Source organism: Scomber japonicus, chromosome 10, assembly GCF_027409825.1.
Source record: "Scomber japonicus isolate fScoJap1 chromosome 10, fScoJap1.pri, whole genome shotgun sequence".
NCBI lineage: Eukaryota > Metazoa > Chordata > Actinopteri > Scombriformes > Scombridae > Scomber > Scomber japonicus.
The window spans coordinates 33,986,246-33,999,058 of NC_070587.1; the positions used below are offsets into that span (position 1 = coordinate 33,986,246).

Sequence of the window (12,813 nt, forward strand, 5' to 3'; positions counted from 1 at the left end):
CAATCTGTTTGAGGATGGCACTACCGACATCCCGCATGGTAATACTGAGGCGTTCCTCATAGTGGAAACCTCGGCCAAACTCCAACCTCTGCAGCTCGGCAGGGTTTTGGGCTCCCTCCAGAGCCACAGTCAGTAGAGCGTTGACTTCTGCAGACAATAAACACAACAGATTGTAGGTTTGCTGCCTCAGAGGAATTCATATGTCATTTATCTACAAACTGTTGTAATATTAAATATTATGGCAAATGGCTCCATTCAACTGTTCTTCTGCAACAGTTGTCTTTAGGAATATCCCAAACTGATTCACAGGATCAAGACACATTGGTGAGGGGTTAGGGGTAGAAGAGTTGAATGAAGGAAAGACCTACAGGGAAAAAGAAGGAGAGGACAGACTAGAGCCTCCCAGTATTTACCTGAATTTCTCAACTGCTCTCTCACATGCAGCAGATTGTTCAAGTCTTCATCGAGTCCATCGGAGAAGATCACCAGCACCTGAAGGGCAAGGTTTACATGTTAGGTTGATTTAATGAGAGTGATCTTGGTGAGCATCACCTCACCTCGCCTCTAGGGACTGCAATGTCAGTCTTTCTGTGGGTCATCATTTTAGTCAAAGCTGAAATATTTTGACAAATAATGGATTAAATGAAACCTTGTAGAGACATTCATTTTCTGCAGAGGATGAATACTTCTGACTTTGGTGATCCTCTGACGATTGGTGGTGTTGATTGATAGATTGGAATGAAATTTGGTGGACGAATTCATATCGCCCTCAGGCTAAATTATAATAATGTTGGTGATGCTCTGACATCCGGCGCCATCATCTGGTCAAAATTTCACTTTATTCAGGCTTTTTGTTTATGAATAAATACCCAAAAACCTATGGGAATACCTTTAGTTTTGGCCTCCGCTGTACAATGTGTTAATTACTTATTAGCAAATGTTAACATGTGAATATGCTTCATTATGAACATGGTAAACATTGCACTTTTAGCATTAAGGTTGAAGTGTTATTGTGCCTAAATTTAACCTCACAGAGCTGGTGACATAGCTGTAGTCTCTTCATCTGGTTTGTTCACAAAGAAGCCATAATAAGCCATTTATTGACTGTAAAGATAATGAAAAATATGAAATTGTTTTTTTTCATGTGGTGTCAGATTTTCTGAAACTACATTTTCAAGAGTTGAAGGCCGATTGAAGCCGTTCACTAAGGTCACAGAATGAGAAAGCGTTCTACACTTTAATGTCATGATAAATAAATGAAAACATTTCCCTTTACTGGGATGAAAGTTGCATCACTCTTACCTTCACACCAGCTTTGGACGTGGCAAACTTGTTTTGGAAGGAATTCAGCAGGGCAGTGTTGAAGTAAGTAGGTTGAGTCATCGGCAGGGTCATGACTTTCTGTAACACATCCTTGCTATACTCCTCAAAATTTGTGTCGTAGAGGGATCGTCCATTGCTGTCAACTACTTGGAAGGCAATGCTGGTATTGATTTTGGTGCCATAAAAACAGCACAGGCTAGACACAGAAGAAATGTAGTGCATGATCTGCGGCAGGTTTTTCCGGAGATTGTGATGGCCGCTGACCAGCGTCTCCCCAGGAAGCCCGGTTCTTTTTGAAATATCGAATCCAATGGCGATATCGATGCTACACTCTGTATTAAAGGGAAATATGGGTTTATCTTTTTGGTCACATTGTTCACAGACTCTGTCGCGCACCTCATTCTTGATCCCTGCCAAGTCCTTATATTTCTGCACCTTGAACAATCTACTAGGCTTTTCAGCAATCTGCAAGAGCTGCAGGAGGTGGACATCTCCAACACCTATTACAAAAATCCTAACCCCCATTGCCCTGAGATGGTTGGCTTCTTCCTCCAGGATGTCAACATCATCATTATCATCGCCATCTGAGAAGAACACCAGAGTCTTGGAGACACCAGATTTACGGCTGCCCTGTGCCACTGTGAAGTAATCCTTAATGTATTGCAAAGCTCTTCCAATGTAAGTGTTTCCACCATAGTATTTCATTTTGTGAATGTGTGCAATCACATCCTCCTTGTTGTAGTAATCCTTGAGGTAAAACTCATGCTTTTGATGGTCACTGAACTGTGCAGCTCCAACACGAACAAAGTCTTGACCTACTTTGAAACTGCTCACCAGTTCTGACGTGAAGTTCAACATGATGGCGTGATCGTCAAGAGTGATGCTGCTGGAAGAATCAAGTAGGAAGACCAAGTCTGTCTTGCAATCTGCCAGAACAAAGGAAATGATTTGATCACATTATAATCTGTATATAATCACCAAGTGCACTACACAATTCTCATTTTAAAGTAATTTTTAAGCTATACTCTAATGTCTTGAGACTCTCGCCATATTCTGCTATTGACATATGGTGTGTTCTACCAGTTATTGTGAAAAATGTGTTGTTTCTTAAATGTCTTATGTACTGAACAACCAAAAATAAATATGATATAACTGCTTTCATATTTTTATAAAGTACCATCATGCAAACAGGGACTTGTATATGGGGGGAATTTTGATAAATTGTTTGCTTAATTTAATCATTTGTACCACCGAATCACCAATAATTCCATCAATTTATTGAATGTATTTGATTGTTTAGTAATCCACACCCTGGATAACTGCACTTCATTCAATTTGTGCCTGATATGTCTATAAACCACTTAGAACTAATAGTTTTGCTTTGATATAGGACTGAGATACATGGATATACGTAAGCTTGTGGGTTCAATTACTTCACTTTTACATCAAAGTTTAAAAACAGCATCTTTCATTCATTCCTGTTCAGTATAGCATTTTGTATTGAAATGTACTGTGGACATTATCCAGTTTGTTAAAACTTGCGTCCCATATGATGTGCTGTGAGGACAAACATGTATACTGCTGACCTCCACAAAGAAGGTGAGAGTACAAGGATTGCTAAAATTATTAACCTTTGTATCGTCCTCCCGGGTCAAATTGACCCCGTCTTTTTTGACTGTTTCTTCTTTCCTCCCTCCCTCCTTCTCTCTTTCTTTCCTCCCCCCTACCTTCCTTCTTTCCTCTGTCCTTCTTTCTTTCCTTCCTTCCTTTCTCCCCTTTTTCCTTCCCTCCTTCCTTCCTCCCTCCTTCCTTCTTTCCCCCCTTCCTTCTTTCCTTCCTTCCTTCCTCCCCTTTTTCCTTCCCTCCTTCCTTCCTCCCTCCTTACCTTCCTTCTTCCTCCTTTCCTTCCTTCTTCCTCCCCTTTTTCCTTCCCTCCGTCCTTCCTTCCATCCTCCCCTTTTTCCTTTCCTCCATCCTTCCTTCCTCCCTCCCTTCCTTCCTTCCTCCCTCCCTCCCTCCCTCCCTCCCTCCCTCCCTCCCTCCCTTCCTTCTTCCTCCCTTCCTTGACTCGAGGACAACAGGAGGGTTAATATGAGATTCCAATGACACATAACAAGTCGTGCTCAACAAGTTAGCAATTCACACAAAAAGCAATTCAAATCTAAACTGTCAGCATGGTCAGAAACCACCAAGTATAAGGAATTCAAATTTGTTCTGTGACTGAATTTTGATACAAAGATGTGGTACGCCTTTTGACCCAAACTTAACATTTAACTCTTGTATGTATCAGCACCACAGTTGTGACATTAGAAGTCTTACCTTCTGCATTTCTTGTCTTCTTACAGTCTGGTGGAAGAAAAAAAAAGGACAAAGAGTGAAGCAGGATTAGCAGGCAAAATTAAGAGCTAATTAGTTTTCATCATCCTCTCATGACATAGAAAAAAAACAGCAAATTGAAATAGGGATGGGTTTCAGTAGCATTTATTGAATCCAGTATTGAATCCTTTTATTTGCATGTAAATTAAGTTTAAAATAAATACAACTCAGAGATTGTATTGTACCATTTTGTCACAATGCATTCGGCCAGTAAGCATTCTCAGTGAAAGCGCAGAGAATACTGAACAGCGGGGAGGGGTGGGTCAATACTTTGATACACACAAGCTACTCACTCACTCCCCTTTTTTTTTAAATCAATATTAATATCTTGTATAAAAAACTGGTTGCATCACTTCCTAACATTTTCAGTACTTTTGTGTAATGTTTGCATCCAAACTGCACTGACATAAACTGGCATGTTGAGCTTGCACTTCCACATCAAAAAAACATATAAGAGAGAGACTGAGAATATTAGAAAGGAAATGAGTGTGGTGCAGTGCTTCTTTTCATCTGTAGATTAAAACTATATCCAGGGAGTTGAGCATAGCTCAGCGGGTAGAGCACCCGCCCCATGTTGCAGGCGACCCTGGTTCAAATCCCACGCCAAGCAGTCTTATCCTGCATGTCATTCCCCCTCTCTCTGTCTATCTCAACTGTCCTGTACATTAAATGCAAAAAAGCCCGAAAAAATATGCTTAAAAAAAAACAACAACTATATCCAGGTATTAGGCTTAATTTTAAGTTTTATTTCATTTACTTATAATAAATTCATTATTAATGGCCATATATCATATGATTTGAATATCCATTTAAGAGTAATACAGTATCGATATCGTTAACATTGTAACAGAAAGTATTGTAGAGAATTGAAAAAGTTTGGTATCGCCCATCCCTATTGAACAGCTGCAGCTCTGTCACCACTTTAAAAATCTAATTAAGAAGTCAGCTTTGTAACCACTGACTCTCCACTTGATCTCATGATCCTCTCATGTACATAAATAATCATAATCATGACATGTACACTGGATGTATGTGATGTCCTACTGTGTGTAACTTAAACTGTGACATGCTGAATGGACTGCAGATGCAAATGAGCTAACTCTGGTACAGTACATCAAATGGTAATATTTATGTTAAACCCTGTACATGGTTCCTCGCAAATAAAATAAAAACACTGAATTAAGATGTACTACTATTATTACCCAAAATTGCTGTAAATTGCTGTTTAGGGACATTCCTGGACTCTCACCTGCCTTGCACAGTTCCACAACCACGTGACTCTCCCACGACTTCAGAGCATCAAAGTCCTTATCAAAATAAACCCTTTGTTTTGACTCGCTGATATTCTCCAGCTCAACAGTGTTGGCGTCGGCCACTCCTATGGCATAGATGGTTACTCCCTTCACCCTCAGAGCAGCAGCAGGTACACTGACGTCGTCTTTGGACTTGCCGTCTGTTAACACCACCAGCTTCTGCTGCAGCTCAGGACGCCCTCCATTATTTCTATTAAAATACTCCGACACAGCACTGATGGCTTCGCCAGTGTTTGTGCCTTGACTTATCTGCTGCATGATATCGATGTCTCTGAACATTTCATCTATGTTGTAGTGTTTGTTGAGGGGGAACTCTAGTCTGTGTTTGGTGCTGTACTGCATGATCCCAACATGCACCCCATCTTCACTGATGGCAGTCTTGCTGATGATAGATTTCACGAAATCTTTAATTTTCTGAAAATCCTCCTCAGAGATGCTCTCAGAGCCGTCAACTAAGAAAATCACATCACCTGATACGTTTTTGCAAACTGTGGACACAGAAAAGATAAATGTTAGTATGGTATTCCTATATTTGGAGGTGTTTGCTTATATATCTGGTATTATGGCCTTTTTTGACATTTTTTATGATTACTGGGTCTATTTTAAAACATACTTCTGACATTTTATTCATCAAGTCATCTTTTCTTGCAGCCCAGATTCCTTTGTCCTCCAGCAGGCCGTCTACATAAAATCTTCATTATTAATGACCATCTACTCTAATTGGCTGGAGGTATGGCCACCACCTTCACCCCCAGCCGACAGAATACTAACTAATCAATCAATTAAACTTTATTTATATGGCACCTTTCAATCAATCAGATGCAATTCAAAGTGCTTTACAAGTAATTGACAAAACATGATTTTAAATATAGTTTCAGACACTAATGCACACCATAATAACTAAAACCAAAAATGAAAATTGAATAACACAACTATAAAAAAAACTAACTTTGAATTTATTGTAGCTGATTTATCGTATTCTTTGGTAGACCATGAAGGAGAGTGTCACAATAGTCTAGTCTGCTAGTTAGAAAAGTGTATATCAGTCTCTCTGTGTTGCTTCAAGAGAGAAATGGTCTCATTAATTAAATCCTATGCTTAACTTGCCCATAGATTTGGTGCGTCCGTTAAGCTGTGGAATTTAACCCACAAGGGTGCGTGGGTTTATGGGTAATGCTGTTTGTCACAGGCTGTTAAAACACAAAAATATAAAAATAAACTGCTAAATTTGATTGTTATTTAGTCCATGGCTGAATATATGAAGTACACAACACAACATACTTGAGTAAGGTTCCATTCCCAGGGTGGATATTTTGTTATTTACATTACTACATATTATTTTGAATGAGTTTTATTTCTAGAACAGAACCAGGGAGTTCCAGTTTCACATAATCTCTCTACATGCTAGATTTTGAAGTCCTGTGATTTTCTTACCATCAGGAATACAGATGTCAGTGTTGAGTTGTTTGTGGAGGTTCTTCAAGGAATCAAAATCATTGACAGAGAAAGTCCTCTTGTTGTCGCCGGCAATCTCAACCAGTTCATCTTGGTCTGCATCTTTCACCCCGATGGCATAGATATTGACATCTTGATCCCTCAATGTTTTTGCAGGTGCCATGACTTGATCAGTGGCTTTTCCATCAGTGATGACAATCAGGTACTTTTGGACTTCGGGGCGACTGGCTTTCGCATCCTTGAAGTGTTGTTCCATTTCAGACAGTGCTTTCCCTGTATATGTATTACGTCCTACTTTTTCAATGGCCATCACAGCTTTTTCCACATCCTTTAAATTTGCATAAGCTGTGAGGTTAAATTCCAAAATTGGTGAATCTGAGTATTTCATAAGCCCAATGCGGACATGTCGTGGCCCAACCTGGAAGGTACGCAAAAATTCGATAATGAACCTCTTCATTTCAGTAAAGCCTGTGCTGTCAATGCTTCCTGATACATCTATCAGGAAGAAGAAGTCTGCTTCATCCTTTGATGCACAAGCTAATGAGGAAAAACAAATGTAAGAGTCAGTTCTTTTCACAAAGTCTAAGTGACATTGGGACATGTTTGATGAAATGCTAATGCTTCCATATGTGAGCTACATCTACAATACTGATACAATCTCTAAATTTTGACAATAATCAAAAAAATTGGCTCAAACCGTTTTTGACATCTGACGTTCTTTTGCTGTCTATGACGGCTTGTTCGTTGATGTTATTGCACAGGATTTTCTGAAGGATCGTCTTCATGGGCTTCAGTTCGGTGAAACTGTCCACAGTAAAAACATGCTTATGGGGCGGATAAGATGCTATCTGTTCCAGTTCGGTTTTGCTAGCATTTTTGATTCCTACAGCGAAAACTGTGATGCCCTTCCGACGAAGACGGACTGCAGCTTCGCTAACATCGTCCTGGGATTCACCGTCTGTAATAACCACTGCCACCTTCTGGACATCCTTCCTGCTGCCTTTTTTCTCATTAAAGATTTCATTGCGGGTGAAGTCTAGGGCCTTTCCGGTGTTTGTTCCACCACCAGTGTAAGGCAGGATCTTGATGAACTGTCGGGTATCGTTCTTGTCATTGAAGGTGTCAAGGTAGGCCTGTGCTGTAGGGTTGTCGTTGTATGTAACAATGCCGACTCTGACTGTAGTCTGACTGACATCCAGGCTGCTTACAATCGAATGTAGGAAATAGCGTACCAGCCCGAAATTGGCTTGTCCAATGCTATCCGACTCATCAACAATGAACACAATGTCCACCTTATTGACTACTTTGCATTCTGTGAAAGAAAAAAATTGTAATTAGTTAACTTGAGCCACCACTATTTGAACATTCAAAAAAAGATTAAACATACTGTGAAATAACAGTATTCATTAAGTAATGCTTATAGGTCTACAAATATGTAACAGGCTGACCAAGTGAGCATGATTGTGTTGATTTGCATTTGTAAAAGTGGCTAGGTTAAAAACTGGCATAAAACTTGTTAAATGGTGATGGTTTTTAATTTTCATACTTAACACTTTTTTCAACAGCATTCACTAACTGCCAGAGAATGATTCTGCAGTTCTCTGTTTCAATTTTGGCTGCTTGGCTACAATAACACTATGGTGATAACCACGTCAGCCCATATCTACGTACATATTACATCTGCCTTACTATGTAATGTATGATGATATGCTGTTCTATCAGTAAGAAATATATCATAAAAGTAAATATGAGAATCACTTTCCTTTGTGTTGAAAAAGATGGAAAGTTCTGGTGGTGTCATTTTTCACATATATGCATTTTCAGATAGACTGTTGATAAAGTGCAAGAAAATACATTTTTTAAAGTCTAAGGCAACAATTCAGACAAAAACAACCCACTTGAAATATATTAATGTTATTTAGAACAGCAACTATTAGTGGATGAATCAATTAGTCAAACAACAGAAAATGAATCACTGTGTATTTTGATTGTAAATTTTGTATTTTTGAGTATTTTGTTATTTATGACAAATGCTAAAACCCTCAATCTAAAGCTTCGAGACCGTCATTTTAGTTTGCATCTTTGGACAATTTTCTGTTTTATAGGCTTTTATGAACTGATCTATAAGAAATCATTGTTGGTTGCAGCCCAGATATATTATTTAGTTAGTTCTATAGTAGCTGATCAAGTGAATTAGATAATAACAAAAGGTTTCTCACCTTCAGTAATGTTGTCCTCTTTCTCAGTTATGAAGAGGTCCTTCAGAAGAGTTACTCTTGGAGAATCAAACACATCCTGATCACTCAACAAGCGTACTGAATCCATCGGTGCACCTGCGCTCATCCCAACAATAGTAACCCCTGATGATCTGATACTACGAACTTCTGTAGACACACTGTCACTTGAGGCTCGTCCACTCACAACGACCAAGAACTGTCTGAAGCCTTGCTCAGCACGGCCCCCTGCATCACTGGTGAAAAAGTTAGTTCTGGCGTACTCCAAAGCACGGCCCAGGTTTTGTGGTTCGTTGGGTTGTGGTGGGCGCAGACGGAAACGCTTGACACTAGCCTGGGTCTCCTGTTTGGTTTGATGGGCGTTGAGAAGGAATTCAACCCTAATATTTTGACCATACTGGGCCAACCCGATATGGTTGTTGGATGCTCCAATGTTAAGCTGATTGACCAACTTGTTAAGTTCTGTCCTGAACAGGTTGAACTGTTGTTGACTTATACCACTATCCACCAAGAAGAAAATATCTGAAATCCTGTCAACCAAATCTAAAAAAAAGACAAAGAACAAAAACAGAAAAAAACTATAGTATTATAGTCGTATAGTGGAGACCTGGTTATAAACAATAACAAACAGTCCACATTAAGCGAAAGACTGACGGTGCACAACTGCAGCAAAGAATTACATTGAAGCCTGTTTTGTGACTGCGGGTTGCAATGCTTTGCCTTACCTTGCCTCTTATCCACCATGGAGACACAAACAGTTTTCAAAAGATCCTCTGTTGCATGCTGCAGAGCCCCAAAACTATCAATGGTGAGGAGGAAGCGATGTGGGGGCCGGCTGGCAACAGACTTAAGCTCTTCCTTGTCTGCTTGTCCCACCCCGATGCCAAACACAATGACTCCTTTCTCCTTTCTCAGGCTCAGAGCAGGCCCTGTCACATTATCACTGGACTTCCTGTCTGTGATGACAACAGCAATCTGAGGCACCTGTTCGCTGGCTCGGCTGCCAGCCTCTTTGGTGAAGTACTCATTATGGAGGAAGGTGATGGCCTTGCCTGTTTTCGTGCCTCCTTGTCGTTGAGATAATCCTTCCAGTGCAGCCAGCAGGGACCTCTTGTCCATGTGATCCTTCAGCAGGAACTCCTGAAAAGGTTCATCACTGTACTGCGCCAAGCCAACCCGAACTTTTCTGTTGCCGATGTCTACTGACTCAATAAACGTACGCAGGAAACGCTTGATGTCCTCGAAGTCATGGGGGGATATGCTGCTGCCATCGACCAGGAAGACAATGTCAGCCATGGTGACATTTTTACAGTCTGGAAAGAGGACAAATAAAGTCAACATTGCATTCCCAGAAAATACATATTCTGGGAGTAAGATTACAGAATCAAAGTTCCCTGTGGAGTACGAATTAAACATTTTTTTGAATCGATAGCTTTCACCATTCGTGATGTCTGCAGGGCAGTTACATTTTGAAATTCTTTAAAATCTGTAATTGTGAATGTGATGTTGAAATGAAAAAAACAAAAACAATCATCATTTACCAAAAAAGACAATCCAACAGCTTTTTATTATTGTTGTAAATCAGGTCAATAAACTGGATCTCTCTTAGGGAAACATCACAAGATCCATTTAATTACCCACCTGTTGTTTGAGCAACAGTGCCACAGAAACACGCCGCTATGAGGCTGAAGAGAAGAACTGTTCTTCCCTTCATAGTGAGATGGCTCATGAGTTCTCTCTTCCTGTAATACAGATACAATGGAGTTAGTTGGAGCTTTGTTGTCACACCGTAGAATTGTAGTCAGCTTCACCACTCACATCTAAGAATAGAGAAGACATAAGGAGCATGACATTAATACAGAGAGACTAATAAAGTTTGTGTCTAAGCAGTAGAGGCTAATGTCCCTCAAAGATATAATTTGTTAAAGAAAATAGGCCAGAATTCTAGTTTAAAACATTCCCATATTAAATAAAATTATCAACATAATGTGAAAAAATAACACTTTTGAGTTTATGTCAAAGATCCATATGTATTGTGTTGCTGAGATGTCTACTGAAGTAGCATCAGCAGCTAGCCCGGGTCTGTCTGGCCTACAAATTCACAAATCCTACTATGGTGAAACTTTGCAGTTCTGTTTTGTTTTCATTAAAATAAAACAGTAACATTAAATTATTTATTCGCTTTAATTGTTAACTCTAACATGATCCAGTGAAAGCCACTGAGATGTACCAGCCATTTTGGAGGATGAAAGAGATGTGAGGGCAGCTGGCAATCCAATCACAGTGTAACACTTGCTGTAATTTAACCCTCGTGTCGTCCTCCCGGGTCAAATTGACCCCATCTAATTCTTCTTTCCTCCCATCATTCCTTCCGCCTGTACTTCCTCCATCCCCCTTTCCCTCCTTCTTTCCTTCCTTCTCCCTTCTTTCCTTTCCTCCCTTCCTTCTTTCCTTCTCTCCTTTCCTCTGTTATTCCTTCCTCCCTTCCTTCTTTCCTCCCTCCCCCCTTCTCTCTTTCTTTCCTCTGTCCTTCTTTCCTACCTTCCTTCTTTCCTTTCCTCCCTTCTTCCTGCTTCCTTCTTTCCTTCCTTCCTCCCTCCTATCCTTCCTCCTTTCCTTCCTTCTTTCCTTTCCTCCCTTCCTCCCTCCTTTCCTTCCTTCTTCCTTCCTCCCTCCCTCCCTTCCTTCCTCCCTTGACTTGAGGACAACAGGAGGGTTAATGCCATGTCTTGAATAGAATGAACAGTGTTTGAAATAGTGAGCCATGACTCAACATAACAACAGATCTCCTCTATCAGTGGTCAATGGGCAGACTGCCATCGTTTCAACAGACCTGTTCAGCCAAATGATCACAGTGGCTGAGAAAGGTCATCACAATATAAACACCACAAAGCAAATTAAAAAAGCCACAATGGAAGCAAGAGGTCTACAATTGGCTTGGGTTGCTGGGGACTAATATTGCTGATGGACAGGCAGGGTTTTTTTGTCAAAGAAGAAGAAAAATGAAAAAGTAAGTGAAACCTTTTTATAAAACCATTATTTATTATGTCGCTATGTGACTGTACTTTTCAGTGTCTTATATTTATATAGTATGCCATGTTTTTTTAAAGTTCCTGGGAAGTTTCATGGGAATTTGTATTTATGTTGAAAATAGCATCATTATAGCACCCCGCCCAAGGAGGATGTGATGGCTGACACGTGTTGGAATTTGTGAAATATGCCACTTTATATTAAGGGATTTTATTTTGAAGAGTAATTTGGGTTTTTCCTTTTTTCTAGTTTTGATACTGTATTACAGTCATTGCATTCAATATGCCTATTGTTATGGATTTCACCATACATGAAGTGATATACTCATGATTAACTAACAGTATATATTCTGAAAATAACATCCATCATGATTATTAACTTTACTAAATGTCAGAATAAAATGTACCCTCACTGCTTAGAAACCTAACATTTCTACCGACGGTTTGAAGGTTCACGTCACAAACTGGACAGAACATGATGAAGCAAAGAGAGGAAAGTACTGCTTCTCAAACGTCCCTGACCACCACACAACTTTACATTTACATTCATCCAAATGACTATTGTTACCCACAAAGTAAGTTAATGCTCAAGTTTATAATTAGCTTCATATCTAACCTGACGCTAAATGGCAGACTATATAAATATAATACATTGAAAAGTACAGTCACATAGTGACATTAATAAACAATTTTATAAAAAACTATATTTTCACCTGCCTGTTAAGATCTCTGTCTTTGTTGTTGAGTCCTCTCTTTACAAAAAAATCCCACAACATTTGCATTGTGATGAACTTTGCGATTCCAATGACCCTTCTCAGCCACCGTACATGATTGTTATTCATACATGAATGAATAAGTAAGTGCAAAGCATGGGACATATAAACAACACAAAACAGTTAACAATTAAACCCTACAATAATGCAAATAAGTTATAAAATAAATATGTCCATAAAAAAATTCAAAGTAAAGAAGCCTGTTAAACCCTTTCCATTAGATTTAGATTCATTTTGAACATGTAAAATGAGAAAAATAATTATTATTATCAATTAATATAGGTAGGAAAAAGAAAACCAATATTAAACT

At 39.4% G+C, this 12,813-nt stretch overlaps 1 protein-coding gene across 1 annotated transcript in view; it reads right to left on the reverse strand.

Annotated features, from left to right (window-relative positions):
* Positions 1-10,938, reverse strand: part of LOC128366935 (collagen alpha-6(VI) chain-like) — an 86,701-nt gene extending 75,763 nt beyond the window's left edge. Inside the window, exons 1-3 of the mRNA XM_053327697.1 lie at positions 10,932-10,938; positions 9,427-10,014; positions 8,687-9,244 (exon numbers count right to left, since the gene is read on the reverse strand). Coding sequence (XP_053183672.1) covers positions 8,687-9,244; positions 9,427-10,014; positions 10,932-10,938 — 1,153 coding nt within the window. The remainder of the gene's footprint in view (positions 1-8,686; positions 9,245-9,426; positions 10,015-10,931) is intronic.
* Positions 10,939-12,813: the final 1,875 nt, after the last annotated feature.